Here is a 22,107-nt window from a genome sequence, read left to right as displayed (position 1 = left end):
TGCACATTTCATATGACAGGCTGCACACATTATTTATTCATGTTTAAAGGCAGTCTGCTCAAGACATACCAACAGCCACATTCACATTCCTGACATCCAAACTGCAGTCAAATACATGCAATATGGGCTGAATAAATCTCCATAAAGTGTTTGATTGGAATCTGTTGTGCATGTCAGCGTTGTCTACTGCTGGTAGCATCTGCAGGAACCCTATCAACAATGGGGCAAAGACAGACAGAAGCGAGCCGGAGCTGACACTAATCCAGTAATTGCCATGTGCCCATGTCGCTTATCAAAATAATTGACAGTATTTTCTACAGTGAGATGGACTTGTTTATCCTGCTCTTACCCAGACTATCGATTGGATCCGAAAAACTCTGGGTCAGTAATAAGATGGCTGGTTTTTTGTTGTGGTTTGTTCTACCCAAGAATGTGGTTCTGGGCAAAGCCAACAAAACACTGTGGAATGTCTATCTCACCTGGACATTCTCACGTAATTTTATATAGGCATAATGTGAATAAAATTTCCAAAACAATAACTTTTTGTGCTTTGGGAAGAGGTAATGGTTACATTTTCAGTGGTTGCACTTTTCTCTAACAGTGTCACTGTTCCTGAGGGTGGGATACACTGCTATGTGATGTCAAATGATTTGATTTGTAATAAATAAAACTGAGCAACAGACAACAGGTCAAAATCTTCTTTGTCATACCTGCATTTCCTTTAAAATGAATGGGCTTTACAGAGTGAGACTTAAAGAATTAGAATCATCTAATCCCATAAGAGGTTTGGTTTTGCCATGACATTTACAGCCTATTATTAAATTTGAAGCTCCATTTTGCACTGCTTTCAGTTTAGGGTGGCTTTGGAAGAGAATTTTGATTAAGTCCTTGAAGTAATCACAGTTGAAAGTGCTTTTGTTTTCAATATTTTAAAAACAAATAATATCTTACTCAATATCAGGTTAACTCAATCGTTAAGATGGATATATATGTCAATATTATTATTATTATTTTTATTTATTTTTTTTTTTTTTCTATTGTTACCCAGTGCAAGGAGTCTCCAAAGTCCGCTGCTGTACCACCCCAGAGCCAGACGGCTGATTGACAGGACTTGGCTGACTGTGGACCCTCCTTCCCAACACCACCACCCCACCCCCCTCTCTCCCTGCCTCTCTCCTCAATCGCAAGGCTGCGCTCACCGACTCGACACCGCCAACAGGGATGCAGCGAGGGCGCAGCGCAGCCTGAAAATGGCACCACCACGCGTCCTGTGGATCTATCCATCCCTTTTCCTCCTGTCTTCCCTGCTTCTTTTTCGCGCTTTGTCGCCGTGCCGGGCCTTACGGAATTATCCGGAGAATGAAGGTGGGTGTCCTGGCGGGTTGTGTGAACCTTAAGTGGAGTGAGACAGATGACTTGGTTGTGCGCTGTGTTGGCGGATGAGGAGCCCCAATCCCGCGGTTCCACTTGCCGGGGAAGGAGCGGAGCGGAGCGGAGCGAAGCGGAGATTCCCGTTAAGTGCTCGGCTCGGTTATGAATCACGTATAAAGAAACGCGGAGAGAGAGGGAGAGAGAGAGAGAGAGAAGGGGGAAAAAAAACTGTTCGTCACGTTTTTCTTTCCCGAGCATATTGACATTAAATTTGTATGACATATACATAGAGGGAGCCCTGCCATGCTGAAGATAGAGAAGGCTGATGTAGACATTTCACTTCCTGACATCGGGAAAAAGCTTCTTCACACTGTATTTAACTGTGTAACTATTTTCTTGCATTAAAGTATCCCAACTTATAATGATTATGTCGAAACAACATTGACATCTCTGTCAAAATCCTTCTTAATTATAGATATCTTCATTATAACACACTGATAGATGTTTTTTTTTTCTGCTGTGGACTGTGGTCTACTGCCTCAGTCTGCAAATGAGGAACAGCAATTACATTAAATTTGTCACACGCTGCTGCTGAGCTTCTCTCAGTTATTGTATTAACATCGATGCTCGGCCTGAGATTAGCCAATGCATTTACTTACTAACTACTCCCGACTGCTTGGCGGACTGATAAATGGCAGCTGGCTTGTTTAATGGGAAGTAAGAACTTGCACTAAATGAAGAAAAAGAACACAACAGTTGCACATTCTCAATAACTGGTTTGCGAGGCAGGTTGTAGGTTATTTGAACAGAAGTGGAAGAGCCTGTGGTGTTGTTTTGGTTGTCGGCTGTCAGACAGTCTGACTCGAGATGATACAGTTGTGACATGATTGTCACTCTGTGAATCGTCTCATTCAGTATTCCTTTCTGTCAGTCCTGTTCTGTTGCTCAACAAGGCTCTCCGTCCCTGTTATGAGCTGTAGCATTTGCCTTTCATTGATATTTTCTCCTTCCCCCCCCCCACACACACACAAACCTCAACTCCAGGTCTACACAGGGTAGATTAAGCAGTCAAATTATTCACATCGAACACACACACACACACACACACACACACACACACACACACACACAATATGACAGGCCAGGTAGGTTGGGACCTCCTTTCTCTGGCTGACTTAACAGTATATAAGCTGCATTGTAAGTACAAAGCGCTGAATGTATGTCACAGCCCCGAGGAGTTCACGCGGAACAAAAGCTCTGGAGGATAGATAGGCAGCGAGAGAGTGGAGGAGGAGGGAGTGTTTTAACAGGAGACAACGCATGTGAAGGAAACACTAACATACTGTTGAAATATTCATTAAAATGAGCATCAATGATGAAACCGACTGGAAGCCAGTGGAAACTCTTGTTGATTTAGATAAACACAGGGACATCTGTGAGTTGCAGTGAATGTGTGTGTATCTGTGTGTTGATCATGTTCAACTTGAGAGTTTTTGAGGTGACTGACAGGTCAAAGGCTTTTTCATTGCTAACACACACTTTTCAAATAATTTGCCAGGCAGTATGCATGTGTCTTCATCTGTATGTGACTCACTTGGTCTTTCATCCTCTGGTCATTTCTCTGTCCTGCTATCTCAGACTATTGGTCTAGTTGGCACCTTTAAGCCCAGTGCCTGACTTGTGTATGTGTGTGTGTGTGTGTGTGTGTGTGTGTAGAGGGTTTGTGCACGTGTCCCACTCGGACAGGAATCCAATGAAGCCATTTTTGTCAGCCAGCCTATGCTCTGCTTTTACCTTTCGGCCTGCCAGTTTTCCTGCTGTGACTGCACGCTTAGCTGAGGGATTGCTCTTCTTTGTGCCAGTGTGTGTTTCTGTGTGTATGTGTGTGTAACCTGTGTTTGTCTATGAGTGTGCATATTCTCCACCTACGCATCTCGACAGTCATGTTATTCCAGGAAATCCTCCTTCTGAGTCTGTCTAGTAGCAGAAGCGAGGTTGTCATAAAAGGAAAGATACAGCTCTCAAGGCTCAATTAAGAACACAGTCCCTTTGATAGAGCTGATAATGTTAGCAGGGAAATAGTGCTAAGCTGTCAACACGCTTAGTTTACTACCAGAGGTATTGATCTGCTCCAAAATTGTTGGCATTTACAAGAAATACAGTTATGTGGGTGGACTGGCAGAAAATGGTGCTTTGGTAGAGGTTATAGAATTGCTTGAAACTGCTGCTAACTGTGGACTGGGGAACGTGACCCAAAGTGGAAATGGGTTCATTTATAAGTTGTTGAAATGAAGACCATCCGCCGAGGGTCTATTTCATCAACAGTAAAGGGAGGAAGAGAAGTGGATGAGTTTTTCTGCACCAGCAGAGGGAGCCCAACACACAATGCGTCTGAACCCTGAGGGCACACTGATGTAACAGCTGGGTGGATGCTCACAGGTCTCCTCTTGGTTCTTTTTTGTCCTGCTGTGTTCATCCCTTCTTTACTCTTCTTCTGTATCCTCTCTAACCCAGTGGAATGATACATGTCTTCTCTTTATTTGTTGTTTTGTTGCACCTACTCCTCCCTGTACTTTTGTGCTTGTACTTTCTTATACCGCTCTCCTCTTGAGCAGAATCACGCAGGGGAATGGAGCAGACTATCACTCCTTTCTATTTTTGGGTCTTCCCCCTGTCTTTAAATATACATCCTCAATCCTAGAAAAATAAAGAAGCATGATTGGAGCTGTATGCTTCCTTCCACTGCAACGGGATGTTGATGAGAGTGTACTAATGGAGAAAAATTATAGATTTAACTCTAAATTCTGCCGGAAGTCTGTGTGCAAATGGATATACAATTGAATTAATAAGGGTGAGGGAGGGTAAAAACAACAGAACATGGAAAAAACATGAATCACCTGAGGTTTAAATTATAGTTTTGAGGTTTACTGTAATCTGTAATTGGTCTTGCAACTACACATGAAGTTTTTTTATTGGATTGGCTTTAGGGTGCTGGGGTGAAACTGCTGAATTGCTTCATAAGGTTAACATGAGGGTGAGCAGTGAGGCAAGCATATGTAAAGCATGCCCCCTACTTACACACATACTCCCATACATACACATCTTATGAGTCACACAAGATCCTGACTGTGGTGCAATGTTGGGTTAAAGGTCGCCTCTGGTTTAATTGCTTTAATCTATAATGGTTGCTTGTAGTTATCGGCAGAACCATACCTCACAAAGTCTGTGTGTGTGTGTGTGTGTGTGTGTGTGTGTGTGTGTGTGTGTGTGTGTGTGTGTGTGTGTGTGTGAGTGTGAGTGTGTGTGTGTGTGTGTGTGTGTCCGAGTCTGAGATATTGCTCTGCTCCCATGTAACAGCCGTGACCTTGGACACAAGAGGATATAGATCTCCGCTCTCATCAGACAGCAGCAGAGAGACAGCAAGCACAAGCACCCTCCTGTTTTTCTTTTCAACCTCCTCTACTCCGATCCATCTCTAATCCCCTTCTTTCATATCTGCCCTTCTCTATTTTCTATCAGCCCTCCCTGCTGGCCTGCGTCACTTTCTCCTTGGTTGTCTTCCCTCTTGTTGTCGTCTTCTCTTTCCCTCTCTCTCTGATGCTTCCTCTGACCTCCAACATTTGGACAGGAGCCGTGAGCCACTGTATGTTTTCTGTAATGAGGTTGAGCTTCTATATCTTCTTTACACAGGCCTATACATAAGTACACATAGGCGTATGTGCACATGCACGCACACACACACCCATCCTACCCTAATGTATGGCTCGGGGGGGGGCAGTTAGGTGGTCTTGGTCCAGAGAATAGTGTCACGTATTTCCGGGGCTGGCTGATAGATGGGGTTATAAATACAGCTCAGTGACAGAGAATTATTTTGCTGCGAGGGCTTCACCTCATGGATTCATCGTATGTGTATGTGTGTGTGCGAGAGAGAGAGAGAGAGAGTGAGAGCGAGAGTGACTGAAATTATAAATAAAAGACAAAAAGACGGATCCACAAGAGAGGATCTGTGAGACAAAACAAAAGTGATAAAGAAAAAACGAACAATGAAAGCAACAAACTGAATAACCCAACCATTTCTCTGTGCTCCATTGAGCAGAGCACCCATAACAGCACTCACAGAGCCATTGTGTTGCACTTGATGGTAGTCAGTGGTTGCTAAATATGGTTTTGTATTCAGCCCCACCAATTCAAATTCAGTTAATTTTATTTTCTTTCTTTTCTGTTTTTGTGCTTTCAAGGGAGAGGGCTTAAATACTGTATACAGTACATTTGCTCTCTTCTTTTTCGCCCAGAGTTAGATAAGAAATTTGATACCCCTCTTGTGTCTGTTCGCTAAATATGAAGCTACAGCCAGTAGCTATTTAGCCTAGCTTAGCATAAAGACTGGGAACAGGGGGAAACAGCTAGCCCGTGCTCTGTCCAAAGGTAATAAAATCCACCAACCAGCACCTTTAAAGCTCAATAAATTAACATGTTATGTCCTGTTTGTGTAATCAGCGCACACACCAAGGTCTAAAGATGACTGTGGTTTTACATGGAGTTGCTGGTGGTAACTTACTGGAACCTCGTCCTCATTGTGAGTTTTCCAGACTGTCACTGCGACGGGCCAAGAAGTAGTCCAGCACATAACCCCCCAATAAAACCACAAATACTGTAGTTGTTTTTACAACCTGATTTTGTATGGATAAAACAAACAAGATATAACGTGTTAATTAGTGAGTTTTAGAAGTGCCAGGCTAGCCGTGTAGCCCTGCCTCCAGCCTTTATGATAAGCTAAGTCTCTTTGCTGTGTCTTTATTAACCATACAGACACGACAGTGCTATTGACGTCCTCACCTAACTCTCAGCAAGAGAGTAAAGAAGTGTATTTCTTGAAATGTATTCCTTTAAAGTCTGAAAAACTGAAATGAATGTGAAAAATATTGAGGTGAATTTATTTTTTTAAAGAATTTGGAATATATCCATGCTTATGTATAATTTAAGTTTTTTTTGTTATGATGTGAACAAATGTAAACAAACCTTGAGCTAAATAAACCACAGTACAGACTTTTCTTACTTTTTAACTGTCCTACTTGCTTTTTTGAAGTCTACTTAGAAAAATGGACAGGACTCTTTTTTTATTCAATATTGTAGTCAGTGTGTATTTTAATTCATTTTACATCATTGTACAAGCTGATACACAAGAAACCAACTCATTCTTACCTTAACACATTATTTCAGTTCCCTTTGTGAGGGAGAACATTTATGTGTCTTAACCAGCTAGAATAGAACTTGAACAGTTTTTAGGCTTGGATGATTCCGGTCAGATGCAGAGTTCATTAATGTCAAAGGAAGTCTTCCCTCACTGTGTGATGTCTGATGGCTGTAGTGAAGTTTGGGCGTAAGTGGGCTTCCCCCCTCGATCGCCACGTCTTCTGACCCCTTCCCCCTCTGAACAAGCCCTTAACTGCTGGTCAAATCACTGATCACTGGGCCTTGACCACCTTCTGCCACCCTAATACACACACACACACACACACACACACACACACACACACACACACACACACACACACACACACACACACACACACACCAATTCTCCTTCTTGTCCTTCTTTTCTTCTCACTGCCGCCCTCACTCGCATACACCACCCACCCCTGCATCCCCTGTCCTGACCTTTAAATTTGGCTAAATTGAATTTGGTTGTTTCCTTTTCTCCTCCCCACTCTCTCTCTCTCTCGCTTTCTGTTTTTCTTTTGTTGTTTGCTCTGTGGGCTTGGCTCGTGCCACAACTGAGAAAGGCTGCATTAGGGAGCTTTAGAAACATACTGCCGAGGATTTGGGTCAGGCGCAGACATAGTTTGCTGACCAGTGCTCCAATCTTTTCTGTACTGTTGAAAGACTGTGAAGGTATTAGCAGCGCAAAACACCTGAAAACCTGACAAAACGCCTCCGCCAGTGGTGCAAATTATGGCAGGCTGAAGTAGCCTAATGTCTTAGCATTGCAGCAGTGGATGGCTGGTTGTACAAAGTATCTAATGTTGACACCAGAGACCGCTGTTCACATCTTTTAACCATGACCAAGATCTTTCCCCAACCCTCACCAGAGTAGTAGCCTAAACTTAGCCAAATGTAAACCATAGAGGTGGCGGATCAGAAAACACTCAATTAATATTAATCAATCAAAACCAGCCATTTTTAACAGTTTAAAAGTATTTTTGGTTGAAGCTCTTTATGTCTGGCTGTGTCTTCTAGACATTTTTCTTGAGACACAAGGAGAGTATGTTATTGATGCATGGATATTAACTGAATTCTGTAACGGTTTGCTAGACGAAATTGAACAACATCAAACAGGGCCAAGCTAACAAACATTTGTCGGATGTTTTGGGGTCTTTTGCAAGAATAATTTCCCCATGATTTTCCTGCAGTACATCTCCCGGTATCCTTCCTAGCTTCAGTGTTTTGGTAGTTAAGCTTGTTCCGTCTCTCTCTTTACTACTTGATGGTGTCCTCTTCAATGCAAATTCATTTAAGTTTGATTTGATCGAAGCAGCTGGGCAGACTTACAAAGTGCTAGACAGACAATTACTGTAGGTGTGTATTACAGACAGGCACTGAGGTGTGTGTGTGTATACTATGTTATAAGTGTGTGTAGCAACCTGTCTTAGCACATTTTGATCTGACATGTGATGTCCTATCCATCTCCACTGCCGTGGCTCACTCCTGAGATTCCAGGCCAATTTACTCTTCTGTGACCAACCACTGTGTGATAGCCATGTGAGTGTGTGCTCTTGTCTTATCAGGAGGAATATCTTAAGAACTAACAGAGCACAAAAGGTGAAAAAAAAAGGCAAAAAAGAGAAACACACACAGTTGAGGGCAGAATTTAGACAAAGACACTGCTGCAGAATTAGCTGTCCTGTGTCTGAGTGATGAAAAAAAGCTTTATCTGTCGCTGCTCATTCACTCTGTTCACTCCTCAGTAGCTCTTTTAATTCACTTCTTTAAATGAATGGTGCGATGTGTCACAGTTTGAGTGGAAGTCTATGTGTCTGTGGTTTGTGCTGTAAGTTAGTAAGTGTGTAAGTGTGTTTGTGTGTGTGTGTGTGTGTGTGTGTGTGTGTGTGTGTGTGTGTGTGTGTGTGTGTGTGTGTGTGTGTGTGTGTGTGTGTGTGTGTGTTGCCCTTGATAAATTGTTGGCATACTGGAGGAAGAAGCTTATTAAAAAAACAAGTGTCTGGATCTGACTGGGTGTCACAGTTCAACATTGTAAGCATTCAACCAGCATGCACAGACAAACCCATACACTCACACACACACACACACACACACACACACACACACACACACACACACACACACACACACACACACACACACACACACACACACACACACACACACACACACACACACACACACACACACACACACTCCAGAGCCTCTTCAAGCGACAAACTAGGGCAGTACTCCTGTCATATTCTGTCAGAATGGCATCTTTGCTGTTCTGCTAGTGCTGCCAGAGTGTATGAAATAGCAGAGTAGGCTAATGTACCTCCTCCCACAGCTGAAATGGGGGCGTGAGTTCCAAAAGAGCAAGCTCAACGAGGTACAGTTCATCACATACGTAAATATTCTCATAAACTTTTTTTGTTTTGTGCACCATCTGCCTTTGGTGTCGCCAGAACAATTTTCAATGCTTTAGAGAATAAGGTTTTCAATAAACAATGCACACTCCACTTCGCTAAAGCAACTTCAGAGAGAAAGATCTTCCTAGCTGTCATTACATTTTTCCCTATTTGTGACTGACGTGTAGAAGATATCTTCTACTGTATTTTTACCTGAAATCAGGTTAGATTTTCATTATACACTGCATCTGTTTTATTCATGAAAATCCAACCTCACAATTTACACATACAGTAAGAGTTTTTAATAATTGATGTAGATGTATTTTCTTGTTTGTCTTGTTTAATTTCTCTAAAAAAGTTTTTCTTGGTTAATCTGAGTACTCTCCCTTTTGTATCAGTTATGTGAGAGAATATGGCACAAAAATAGTTAATAGAAAACAATGGACTGATGAAAGATCTTGTTTAGATCGAAACATGAAGAATTTGATTAAATCCGTCTGTGTGGCGATCACCATTTTAATGTGAATGACTTTTTTTTTTCTGACTAACAATGTGACTAAAGCTAAAGACCCACCTGCACACACAGATATGGATCAGAAGCCTCAATGTTGTGTTTATGTGCCATATTATTTCATTTATTTCTCTGTGCATCTCTGCTAGCCTATTTTGGTTTCTCAAAATGGGGATAAGTGCTTCTGTGTTTACATGCACAAACACATTAATGTGATATTCCAAAAACCTGATCATAACCAGCACATTAGCGTCCATAAACATACTCATTATATTGTAAGAGTTGTTAAATGATGAAGCTGTTTAACAAATCAAACTTGTTGTTGTTTATAAAGTCATTCCTTAATATTTCAGAGCAGATTCATCAATTTAATTACATGATTATAAATGTTTTCAGTTTAAGAGCAAATAATATATAGTTATTGTTTTTATTATACTTTGATTCACTGTTTTTCATTTAATTTGTGTAGGTCAGACAACTGATGTCAGACACCTAACTACTAGTTAGCCATGCATGTCAATACCTAATTGAATTTTTTTCATCTGTTTCACAGAGTCAGCTGTAACCTTTTGTGAAATGCTGCTGTCTAGCACTCATTTGTATAGCTATAGGCCACTGTGTAATTATACGGATCGAGGATACTTAATATAACTGATTTTAATCTGTGTAATTTAGTCCAGCCCAAAGTGGAATTTAATTTTGTGTTTGTTGAAGTGTAGAGGATTAATACAACATTTCTCTGAATGGGTCGCAAGAAAGCAGGAGCAATGGACCTGAATCAAAGAAGAATTGGGATTAGAATTTAATTTAAGTCAATTTAATTATTCATAGATACATTCAGTTTGCAGACAGCTATCACTCTCGAAGAAGAATGACATTTTTAATGTGAATTCACCTCATCCCGCCCCAAAAAAATCTCACTGAAAAGTGTAATTAAAAATATTGCAGATTGGGATATGCCTGTGTCAGGGGAAACATACCCTACACTCAGAAACTGAGACAAAATCTTAAGGGTGAATACAATTGTACGCAGTTTTGCTGTAAAAACAGTTTCTCCAAATGCACATATCCTGAAATGCGGTAACATCTGATCAGCAAAGAATCAAACTTTTGGGGATGAGGCTGAAAGCGTAGTTCGAGAGAGCAAACTAGAGGAAAAAAGACGGACTGAGAGCGTCTGGTGGTTCTTGGATGAGTGGAGAGAGGGCTGATGAAAAGACAGCAGGAGAGAAAGTGTAGCAGTCTTGGTACAGCACCAGTTTGTTCTTAAAGTTCAGAGCTCAACTCTTCCCACTGCTTCATCCTGCTCTCCATCGGCCCGTTTGTTGCCCTGACAGCACTCTCACTTGTTGAATTGCACTCTCATTGGAGTGGAAGCAGGGGAAGCTCTGTGCATGTGGAGGTAATAATGCTAAGATATTGGGTGTGTGTATGTTGCTACGTGTACTTGTGTGTTTATATTTGAGAAAAGTAAGTTATCTTGAGCAAAGCTTTGAGAGCTGCAAAGCTTTGTTCTACTAAAGCAGACTGTTAGCCTTTGTTGTTGTCTTAAAGAAGAGATTTCAGTCTCAGTCTTATCTCTGATGAATGTAGAGGAATAGTTCAACATTTTGGGAAATACACTTAACTTTCTTGCAGCGAATTAGAAGATCGATACCACTCTCATGCCTGTGCGCTAAATATATATAAGTTTTACCAGGAGATAGTTAGCCTAGCTTAGCATAAAAATGGGAAACACAGTCAGGCTAGCTGTTTCCGTCTGTTTCCGGTCTTTATGCTAATGGAGGCTGCTGGCTGTAGCTTCATTTAGCATAGAGACATTGGAGAGGTATCAATCTTCTCATCTAAAAGGAAGTGATTAAGATTTTCTTTCTCAAAATGTTGAAAATTTTACGATTTAACGATGAAAGAAATATTAGTTTATGATTATGAATGTATAGTACACTTTGTATTTACAACCAGCATTATAAAAAGTAAAAAAAAGTAAAAGTAGTTTAACTTCTTTTGATAATTTTGATAATTTTTTACTATTAAGTCCTACTGAATGTCACTGGTGTTAACTTTGAATGATAATTTTAAAAAAGTGAAAATAAGATTAAAAACTCACAAATATAAAAATCCGAGTAAAAATCTGATTTTAGAAACCATTATTTTGATTATTCTGTACTAAATGATAGGATCTGTAAACTGGATTACTGTAAAGTGTAGCATTTTTATAAAGTGGGAATACACAACAATGTTTTGGTGTGTGTGTGTGTGGGGGGGGGATAAAAACTGGGTGAAGATGGGTTTGACCTGATCTTGACATTTTAAAAAATTCTGAGGCTTATATTTAGTCAGTAAGAAACAAAAACAATGTGGCTTATACATGCAGCAGCAGCATGTTGAATGTAGCGTCAGCAATTCCCTTCAATATCTCCTAAGTCTACCTATTTCAATTTAATATTTTCTGTTCTGAGCAGAAAAGAGCTTATGAACTCAATTTGTAGTCACATATTGTACTCTATATTGAGTCTGTGTGGTGGTCTTATTGTGCAGTCTTTTCTCTTTGTGGCTCTGGCAACATCTTAAGGTCTGTGTTTGTCAGTTTTGTGTGTGAGTGTGTGTAAGCATCCAGTCTCTTTGTGCGCCAATCTGGCTGTTGGCAGCGCCATTTGATTCTTGGCAGGTGGATCACAGCTTCTTGCAGCCCAGCTGAAACTGTGGATACCAACCAGAGAGAGAGCGGGAGAGAGTTATAAACAGACAGAGAAGGAGAGAGAAAAAGAGAGAAAAAGACAGAGAGAGACAGACAACCCAGAGGGGGGAAACAGGAGTGAGAAGAAAAATAGACAGACACAGAAGGAGATAAAGAGACAAAGAGATTGAAAAATGTTTTGTTATTTCTGTACAAGGTTCTGTAAGAGGGTGCAGTTTCGGCATTTTACTGCATTTGTGCAGGAATGTCCCATCTACAAATTCACATCCTCCACCCCCTTTTTCTCCTCACCTTTCAGTCTCAAAATGTAAACCTCACAGTTTTGTGCTGAAAATCAATAGAACAGCTTGTCTCAATGCACAATTCTCACAGTAATCAGTGTCACATGTGCATGTGTATGGATCTGTGCATTCATGCCCTGTGATGAAAGCTTGGGAAATATTAGAGAGTGTGAGTGTCCATGAGTGAATTTGTTTGTGTGGCAGTGGTATTTTTAGATAGAAAAGCTGGGCAAAGCCATGTCTGTGGATCGATGTTTATTTTTTATTTTTTTGGTTTCCATTGTTGTCACTGAGTGCTCAAATTTGGACAGTGCTCCACTGTGAGTATGAGATGGCATATTGTTAGCTGCTCATCAACCTGGAGATCAAGCGTGTGTATGGGTCTGAATGTGTGTGTGGATAAGAGAGAGACTTATTATTAGATTGAAAATGAGCCTAGTCTGAGTGACTGACTGATGAGTGTGGTCTTATTCCGGGCCAAAGCAGGACTGGCCCAGACATAGATTTTACACACACACACACACACACACACACACACAAACACGCACACACACACACACACACACACACACACACACACACACACACACACACACACACACACACACACACACACACACACAAACAATTTACCATTAAGAAAGAGAAGAAGGGGGGATAGGGGGATAGGGTAAGAGCATTTACAGATGAATGGACAGATAGATAGAGGTTTATAGACAGGTATATAAAGAGCAGTGGTTCTCATCTTTTTCGGGCATGCCCCCATCAGAACTGTAGTGAAATAAAGGTCAGCATGATAGCATCAGCAAGCTCTTGCTTGTTTATTTTCCCAACATAAATCGTATTCATTCAACTAACTTTCACTCCATATTTTTCCCCTGGTCATCCGTGCCCCCTGCGCAGAGGCTCGATGCGGCATGTTTTCTGCCTCTTTTTGACAACCGACACGCACACATATAGGACACACCAGGAAAACACACACAAACAGACACACATATAGCCTATATGCATACTGGCTGTTTCAGCAGAAAGGAAGCTATAGCTAATACATAATTGATGAGTCCAGTCATTGATTACAAGTGATGAGTGGTATTGACAGAAGGTGTGAGGAGAAGAGAAAAAGTGTCAGTTTATGTATGTGTGTGTGTGTGTGTTTTCCCAGTGGGCTGCAAAATGGCTTTGGAATATGTAATAGCCTCAGTAACACTTTGGCTTACTAGACAGTTCTGTAAGGCAAGTTTCCACATAATGAGTGACTCTACATGCAAAAGCGTCTTAAAAGCCCAATTTCCAAAAAATAGATAGACATAGATTCTCACTTATCTCCAGAGGTGTCTAGCCATGCAGATATTTTTGGTTTTATTTTCCCAGGTTTTGAGAAATCCCTCCTTTGAGATTTGTGTCTCCACCCCTAATACAACAGGGTGATGGCATTTCATTTGTGGTGCTCATAATTTTGGACAGTTACATTTTAAAGAGATACTGTGCAGTTAAACATCTTTTTTTGAGCTGCAAACTAAAAGATATGACTCTACTGTGATGAAACACATCAGTTCTGGTGTTGATATTGACATTTCAAGTTATAAAATTGTCATTTCATGGGTTGAAAATGGCTCAAAACACTCTCTAATGTTTTTAAATCATCCTTAACCTTGCAAGGCCAATGCCAGCATAGTCAACCTTTTGGGACTTTTTTATGTCATGAAATTTGTGTAAAAAAGAATGCTGACGCCCTCCAATCAGAGGTGGGCAACCCACCTGCCCCAGCACGGGTCCTTGAGTCTGTGAAACCGTGCACCTTTTAAAACATATACTGATCGAGACTCATCATTCACAGGAGTTCACCCAATTTTTTTTGCTTACCTTCTGTTTTGTAATTTTCAGTTTTGGTGCAGTGGTTTGGCCCTGTGCTTTTGACGGCTGTAGAGGTACCACTGGACTGCATTCTTTCCCTTCACACCCTCATATGGCTGGGCAGTGGTTGCAGATGGCAGCAGGTCTCTCGATAGCAACACACTGCTATGTACGTTTGCAATCGGCATATTTCAGAGAGAGCTATTCTAACTACATGCTCGGCTCCGAGAGCTCCGGCTTCAGGCATTACTGGGGCTGGAGCCAACGGCTGAAAACGTCCGCTTCAGGGGATTCTGGAGGGGAAAAGACCTCAACCTCACCCCCCTCGGCCCCCCCAGCCCCTTCCCCACTTTTTAGCATTTTTCAAAATTATGGTGTGGGTGGAGTTTTGTTCAGAGTTGGGGGTGAAGTTACACTTTAAAGAATAGCTCGACATTTTTAGGACCTGTGTTTCAACTTCAGTGGAAGATTTGCACTTGTCCTAACAGTTTATTGAATTCCACTTGAAAAATCATTCAGCAGCCACATTTTGTGTGAATAACAACATCTATACTGCAAAGGATATTCCACAGAACACACTATCAGTAGGGACAGCTTCCCTGGTGGAAAATGGTTCAGATGAAAAGTTACCACAGCAAGCCCATGTGTTACTAAGAGGAACCAGGATATCATGGCTTGAAAGACACACTGACAATAAATCCTAATGAAATTTTTAATTGTTTCAAGTACAAAAAAATTCTGTTCACCTCCATTGTACCCTCCAAAGACTTTACTTAAACTTTACTCTTGAAACCTGGAAAAATAAAACCATAACTATCTGTAAGCCTAGATTCCACTGTAGGGCAGTGAGAAAAATATGTTTTTTGTAATTAAAAACTGTCAAGGTTTTACTCATTTGTACTCTTTTTGTTATACTCTTTTTGAAAAACAAGAAAAGGTACTACAGTAAGGGAGTCACAGAGAATATAATTGGCATAATTGATTATATGTGAAACAGACAATTTGACTAACCTTCACAAACCTGTTGATGAGTAGCTTTTATCTCTCAGCAGAAATATGAGTGTGTGTGTGTGTGTGTGTGTGTGTGTGTGTGTGAGAGAGAATGTGTGTGTGCGTGCTGTCGAGCCTTGAAATCAAATATTATTATACTATTATGTCTTATTTCTGTTTGCCACTCAAATGCTCATGAGCTGGTCAAAACAGTCTAAATGCTCTTTAGTTTCTCTGAATACACACATGGGCTGGCGGCTGCCTCTGACCTTTCGCTACTCAGCATCTCCCCTCCACTGTTTCTGTCTCACCCCTCTCATTTAATCTACCTCTCGCTCACCTCGGCTCTGCTGTGCAGCCTCTCTCTGTGCTTCATTATATTATTATATACTATTTTCTAGCTGCTGTCTCACGCAGATGCTGCTGTGTGTGAGTGCACCCAGACATGCGCATACGCACGTATATACACACACTAATGCAGCATGACATGCCTTCCTGCTGCCATGGTGTGCTGAGCTGAGGAGAACGGCTGGGATTCAGTTAGGGCTGATGAACAGCATGGGTGCGAGAGGAAGACAAAGAGAGGGAAAGATAGGAAAAGAAGAGCTTGGACCAATTTTAAAGTTCCTTTGTTATACGTATGGGCAGTAGTGTGCTGCTTTAAAGTGATGCAGTCAGTTTAAATTATGTCAGGTCAGCAACTCGGACGTCTGATCTGAGATCTGTGGATTGAAAGCATAGGTTCAAAGATTTCAATAGCAGGAGGATAACGTGGGAGAACTAAAATGTGTGTGATTGAGAGAGAGAAGAAAGAGAGAAGCAGCAGTCTCTGCAGATGGGTACTGATTAAATATTGATGGTCAGCAGTGTTGAAGGCTTGATTAGGACCTGACTGAGCCAAGCCTCAACAAGCACACTCGCACACAAACACTCTATCAAGTGAAACACATGCGCGCCCCCACACACACACACACACACACACACACACACACACACACACACACACACACACACACACACACACACACACACACACACACAGGTGGAGAACCTGGCTCCAGAGTCTGAGCAGGTTTTCAATATGCCTCCCACTGGTCAACCTGCCACATTCTCCTCCTCACTTTTCATTCTCATCTTCCTGCATCCTCCCTCCACTTCCTCTTGTCACACAGGAGATCGCACACAGGAAACATGCACAACTCGAATCATATGTTCATTCATCCTACTTTTGCACGTTGTCCTAGGTGACATTCTCCTATTAAAGTGATATCTAACAAGATCATTTTAGTAGTTATTATTAAAGTATTATTAAAGTATTATTAAACCCTTTTTAGGCTTGAAAGTTGTAGTAAAATGTTTGTAGTTTGCTTGTTGGAAGGGTTGCTTCATCTAAATGAGAAAAACCTATTTTCTCACTTACACTTATAGTCCCTCACTTATGTCATCCAGCCATGGAGACTTAGTTTTATGTGCCCCGGTATTGAGATATCCATCTCCAGAACCAATGTCTGGATAATCCACAGACCGTGTTGTCAGCAGTTTTTATAGGGGCTATTTCTTCTGTAGAGTCGTATGAGCAGTGTTCACAGAAAGCTCTCTGGATTTTCTGGAATAACTGGAACAAGATACAAGTTGTAGCTGAATTGGATTCTGTTCTAGCCAGTGACAGGGCTTGGATAAAATGGCACTGGCCATTATAACAGCTTGAGGTGCACAGTCTAATGCATGTGCCTGCTCATGGGCTTGACAGGGTGATGAGAATGAAACAAAAGCACTCTATTTAGCCTTATTTTGGCAAAAATATGACCTTTTATAATATACTGAGCAAACTGTACAAATGAACAGCAAAGTAGATGATTACTCTGCAGGTGCTGTTTAAAAAGTGTCTTTAATAATTCTGATATGTTTTATTTTTCCTGAAAACATTTCATTATTGAAATCCGTTGTAACCACTTTTAATAGAACTTGACCACAGTCTCCTTTCTCCTTCAGGAACACAAACCTCAAAAAAAAAACATTTTTCAGGCCCACAGCCTACAGAGGGCGAGAGGCTGATACTAGTAGAGAGAAAGGTTTTGGGCGGAGTTTCACTTTAATGTCAAACATGTAAAAGTAACTGTACAATATACTCTTGCCTTGGTATCTTGATGCTGTTTCATTGACTGACTTTGTGTCCCCATGAACCATAACAGCTGCAGCACAACCACAGTAATCTTAAAACTGAAATTATAGGTTCACCACTGTTTGTTATTCCACTGCTGTTGTACTTCAGCACAACAAAAGACACACTTGTATAAAACATGAAAACATCGTGGAGTTTTTATATAGGAGGTATACAACATGATGTCATGTGATGCATTCAAGACAGTAATCTCTTCACACTTGATTCTGAAAACATTATTGTGACTTTAAGGAAATGAAAGAAAATAAATGTGACCTAAAGGTTTTCAGTATGTGTAAGTTAACATGTTGTTCTCGTTCCTCTGTTCTTGCAGTTACGTTACTGGACTCCATGTCAGCTCTGGCCGACCTGGGCTGGGAGGCTTACCCTAATGAGGGGGTGAGTATATGCAGCACAACACACACACACACACACACACACACACACACACACAAACACACACACACACACACACACACACACACACACACACACACACACACACACACACACACACACACACACACACACAAAATCCTCCTCTCTTTATGCTGGAGCTGCCACTAAAAGTATAAATCTGATCACAACTAGCAGGTTGTGTTGACATGTTTTATTTTCAGGCAACAGGCAGGGACTCAGAGCTAACAGCAGCACTGGAGTGTGTGTTTTAGAGAGCACTGGGTTCTTGAGCGCTACTTGCTAAATCGGGAGTCTGCAGGGGAAATTTACAAATTATTTCTGCTGCAATGACAACGCTGTGGGACCAGAGCCTCCATTTATCACGGGTCGTGATTTTTGGAATGGTGGGAAGGGATGGGGTGGAGGGGTACACATTCTTATGTAAGAGGACATGGTGTGTACATGTTGGTGTCATTTGCATGTGTCTGCAGGGGGTTACGTAACTAGCCTTTTGCAGGTATAGGGACCAAGGGAGTCTGGAGTGCAGCCACCATGAATCAGAAAATGACAACAGAGAAGTGAGAGGAGAGGAAGAGGGTGAGAGTGTAGGGAGGAAGAACGACAAAGTTTATTCAATAAAGAAATAAGAGCGCGTTCCGTATGTCACTCTAGCACTAGAGCTGTTGAATGGCACTGAATTAAGTCTATTTCCCCTTGAGTCACACTTCCTCTCCACTATTCAGCATCAGTGTGTTAAATTGCAGGATGCCACACACGGTTTCATGGTTGTGCGCAGCAGAGCAGAGGCAGCTGAAGTGAGCCGAGCTGAGCAAGGTTGTTTTCTCAAGCAATCAAGGGTATCAAGTTCACATATTTGAAACGTCTGATTGTGTGGCAATATTGTGGATGTTTGTGGATGTTTTTTCCTCACTGAAGTCCTCGTAGAAAAGCAGAATGTGTTCCATCTGTGGCTAAGCCAAAAGGCTCAATCTAGTTTTGAAAACCAGAGTATACAAGTTACTTTTATTGAAAATATGGTTCAGTTTGGGGTGGCTTTATTATGGCCTGGAAAAGCATGTGATGTAAGTTTACCCTCAAAGAAATGTGTTGGCTAGACCGTTAAATATATATATATAAACTCCTTCCTGTATATTTTTTTTCATGAAATGTCAACATAGTGGGGATCTGGCATCTCCTCCCTGAGTGTGTACAGAAACTGAAAGGAGACTGGCTCTATGGGCATCCACACAACCCCTCTTCTAATAAACACTCCAACAGCATCAATTGAGACATTATGAAAACCAAAGCATTCTATTTTTGTGCCTTTCCTTTCAAGCTGAGGCACAGGCTTTATCAGCTGCTTTATCTGAAGGAAATTATTAAATTGGTTAAAGCTGGTAAAGTCATTGCTTTCATGTTCCCTTTTCGTGTGTACATTGTGGTACATGAAGCCGATGTTATCGTCCTCCTAGATCAACATGATCCTTCCCATTTGTTTTTTAAGTCTATTCACGGTCAGTTAAAATTTTTAAACATCAGGACATTTTTTTAGTGCCATTTAACTGTGGCATCCTTACATAATTTGAATAAAAATTGATTGCATTGAATCAATATTGTTTGATGCCTATGTTTTGCATAAATGTTTCCCTAAAACTCAACATCATCCCAGTTTTTCCTTTTTCCACTTCAAACAAAGGGAATGTATCAACCAAACAAATTTAAGAATACATTTTAGGAAAAAAAATATGCTATACAGTGTCATATTAATGCTTCATTTATATCTGTTGTTCATGAAGCTCTCAGGTTCTGAGCTAGGGCAAGGCACATCATCATCTGCACGCATTCCTGCTTACAAAAGCAGAAACAGTAAGCTGTTCGATCCGGGGGGCTGAGGATGACAAGCTCTTACTGCAGCCAACCTGTGTCGAAAAAAAAAGTATTAGGCCATCATTGTTACAAGATGTAGATGAAACTAAAGACGATCCTACTCCTAGCCATTCCTGGACAGAACGCCCCTCTTGTATCATCATATAAAACCCTTGAAAATATATCTCCTTTTGGTCCATGAAACAAGCCAGCAAATTTCTAGTTAAATCTACCCTGGTGGCACACAATATAGAGACAAACAGAGGCTGCAGCAGTATTGTTTGTTTATCATAATTATATACATACTGCATGTCTAAAAATAAATGTGGTAATGATTTATTAACAGAAATAGTCCTTGGATCTAATGTAAAGGAGAAGAAAATGGATAGAGAGTGATAGACAGAGAGAAAAGGTGCAAGGGCTGGGAGCAGGTCTTATGTTTCATATCAGGGGGATTATCTAGTTGACCTTTGTACTTTAAACCTATGGATTGGACTCAGCGAGAGGCAATTCCCACCAATCTGAGACCACTGTCTACGTGAATTAGTCCAAAACCACACTTGACCCCCGAAGGTCACACTTAATCCAAGCCGTGCGGGGCCGGATGTGCCTGAGACTGAGTGGAGCGACCCACTCCTGTCACCAAGCAGGCGTGTTCCTCGTGAGGGACGCAAAACAGATACGTCTTAATGATGTTTGAAAATGGGAGGCCCCACGGCATCTCGAGTCGCACAGAGCCTCCACAACCCCCTCTTCTTTTTCCTCATCTTCCATCTCTGTTTTTCCCTTCCTTCTCATTCTCTAGCCCCCCCCCCCCCAACAACCCCACTAAGCCAGACCATGGCCAATTATGTCCTCATAGTGGGACCCATCAGATGACTGCAGAAGGAGGGATATTATGTTAAGCTGGTGAATGGTTGAACTTAAACCCCGATCCGACGTCTCTGCTTCACTTCAAAGCAATCAAGCAGGCTCCGTGCTGATTGGCCGAGGTGATTGAGGGTTCAGGGAGGAGAGTTTCATTCTGAATGTTAATTGGTGTTCAGTCTGAACCAACACAGGCAACAGTTTTCATTTTGTGTGTGTATGTGTGTGTTTAGAGAGTAAGAAATAGTGCAACTTGTGTTTTTGATAGGTTTGCTCTCAAGCAGCTGGTGTATCATTTGAAAATATGGAGGTAAGCAGGTTGTTTTCATGATCATAAACACACCTGTGCTTTACACCAGGCAAAAGTGACAAAGAGCAGACTCGCCAACAAGGGAAATAAGTTACTCACTAGGAAGTGGCAGTAATCCAGCCACTCCAAACTCTGCCTACAAAGAAATAAACAAAGACACCATAAAGCCGTCTTTATCCCTCAATGACTATTCCCATAAATGCTTTAATCACCACTCCCCGGGGACTCAGCTTTGTGTGTATATGTGTGTGTGTGTGTGTGTGTGTGTGCGTGTGTGTGGGCGTGAGCAACCGTCCTGTGATGTCCGACTGGTCCCAGCTCTGCACAGATGGGTCTATTTAGCTGCCAGGCGAGCCTGTAATTTACCAACATTCACTCATCTCTCTCCTCTTTTCTCTCTCTTTCTCCCTACGTCTCGTGTTTTGTTCTTTTAATTGTATCGAGTGCAGTCGATTACAATGACCTGCAGTTGTTGTGTGCGTACAATGTCGAGCAAGACTCCAGTGATACATTTCGTATATGTAATCTTCAAACTCTGAACTGGCACTCAGGGACATTTGTGTCAGCTGACTGCAGCAGATTAAAACAATCTTCTCCTTTCTTCTACTTTCTTTTCTCTGATTCTGCAGCTGAGGAACTTTTGGGTCAGAATCAAGAGAGAGGTGGTTTTGTTCAAGCTCCAATTCATACACAGTAGAAGTTTCAGTGGAGGCTGTGGAGATTAAAAGCATCTGATTGTGCAGGAGAGCTGGAGAAAGTGTGTGTGAGTCTATGTGAGAATGTGTGTTTTTTATGTGGATCTGTTTTAGTGCTCAGCAGCATTTCACTCGGAGGTGAAATGTGTCAAGCTTTCGCCGGGTTGTTGGGCCGTCACATCAGATTAACCTCAAGAATCCAACCTTGTCTTGGACTTTTCTTAAAGTTTCTGTTTGCCTTTTTTTGCTACTTTCTTTGCCTTTTATTAGCCTGTCTTCTCTCTTTCCTTTATCTTTCTTTTTTTTTCTTTCTCTTTGCCTCTTGCTTCATCTACAATTCTGGTTTCATTTGAATTTTAGAACACGTTAGGGATGACAGGTCATTACTGCTGTGGATCCTGGTTTGTGTGTGTGTGCATGCTTCAGTGCATGCAGGTGTGTATGCACATGTAAGTGTGCGTATACAGAATGTGTCCTCACCATGTATTATGTCT

At 41.4% G+C, this 22,107-nt stretch overlaps 1 protein-coding gene across 1 annotated transcript in view; it reads left to right on the top strand.

The window, feature by feature from the left end:
* Positions 1-1,250: 1,250 nt before the first annotated feature.
* epha4b (eph receptor A4b) overlaps positions 1,251-22,107 on the top strand; it is an 81,582-nt gene continuing 60,725 nt past the window's right edge. The window contains exons 1-2 of the mRNA XM_040142989.1: positions 1,251-1,365; positions 17,811-17,875. Of these exons, the coding sequence (XP_039998923.1) occupies positions 1,251-1,365; positions 17,811-17,875 (180 nt within the window). The remainder of the gene's footprint in view (positions 1,366-17,810; positions 17,876-22,107) is intronic.

Source organism: Xiphias gladius, chromosome 14 (assembly GCF_016859285.1).
Source record: "Xiphias gladius isolate SHS-SW01 ecotype Sanya breed wild chromosome 14, ASM1685928v1, whole genome shotgun sequence".
Lineage (NCBI taxonomy): Eukaryota > Metazoa > Chordata > Actinopteri > Istiophoriformes > Xiphiidae > Xiphias > Xiphias gladius.
This window is presented reverse-complemented; position numbering and strand designations above follow the sequence as displayed.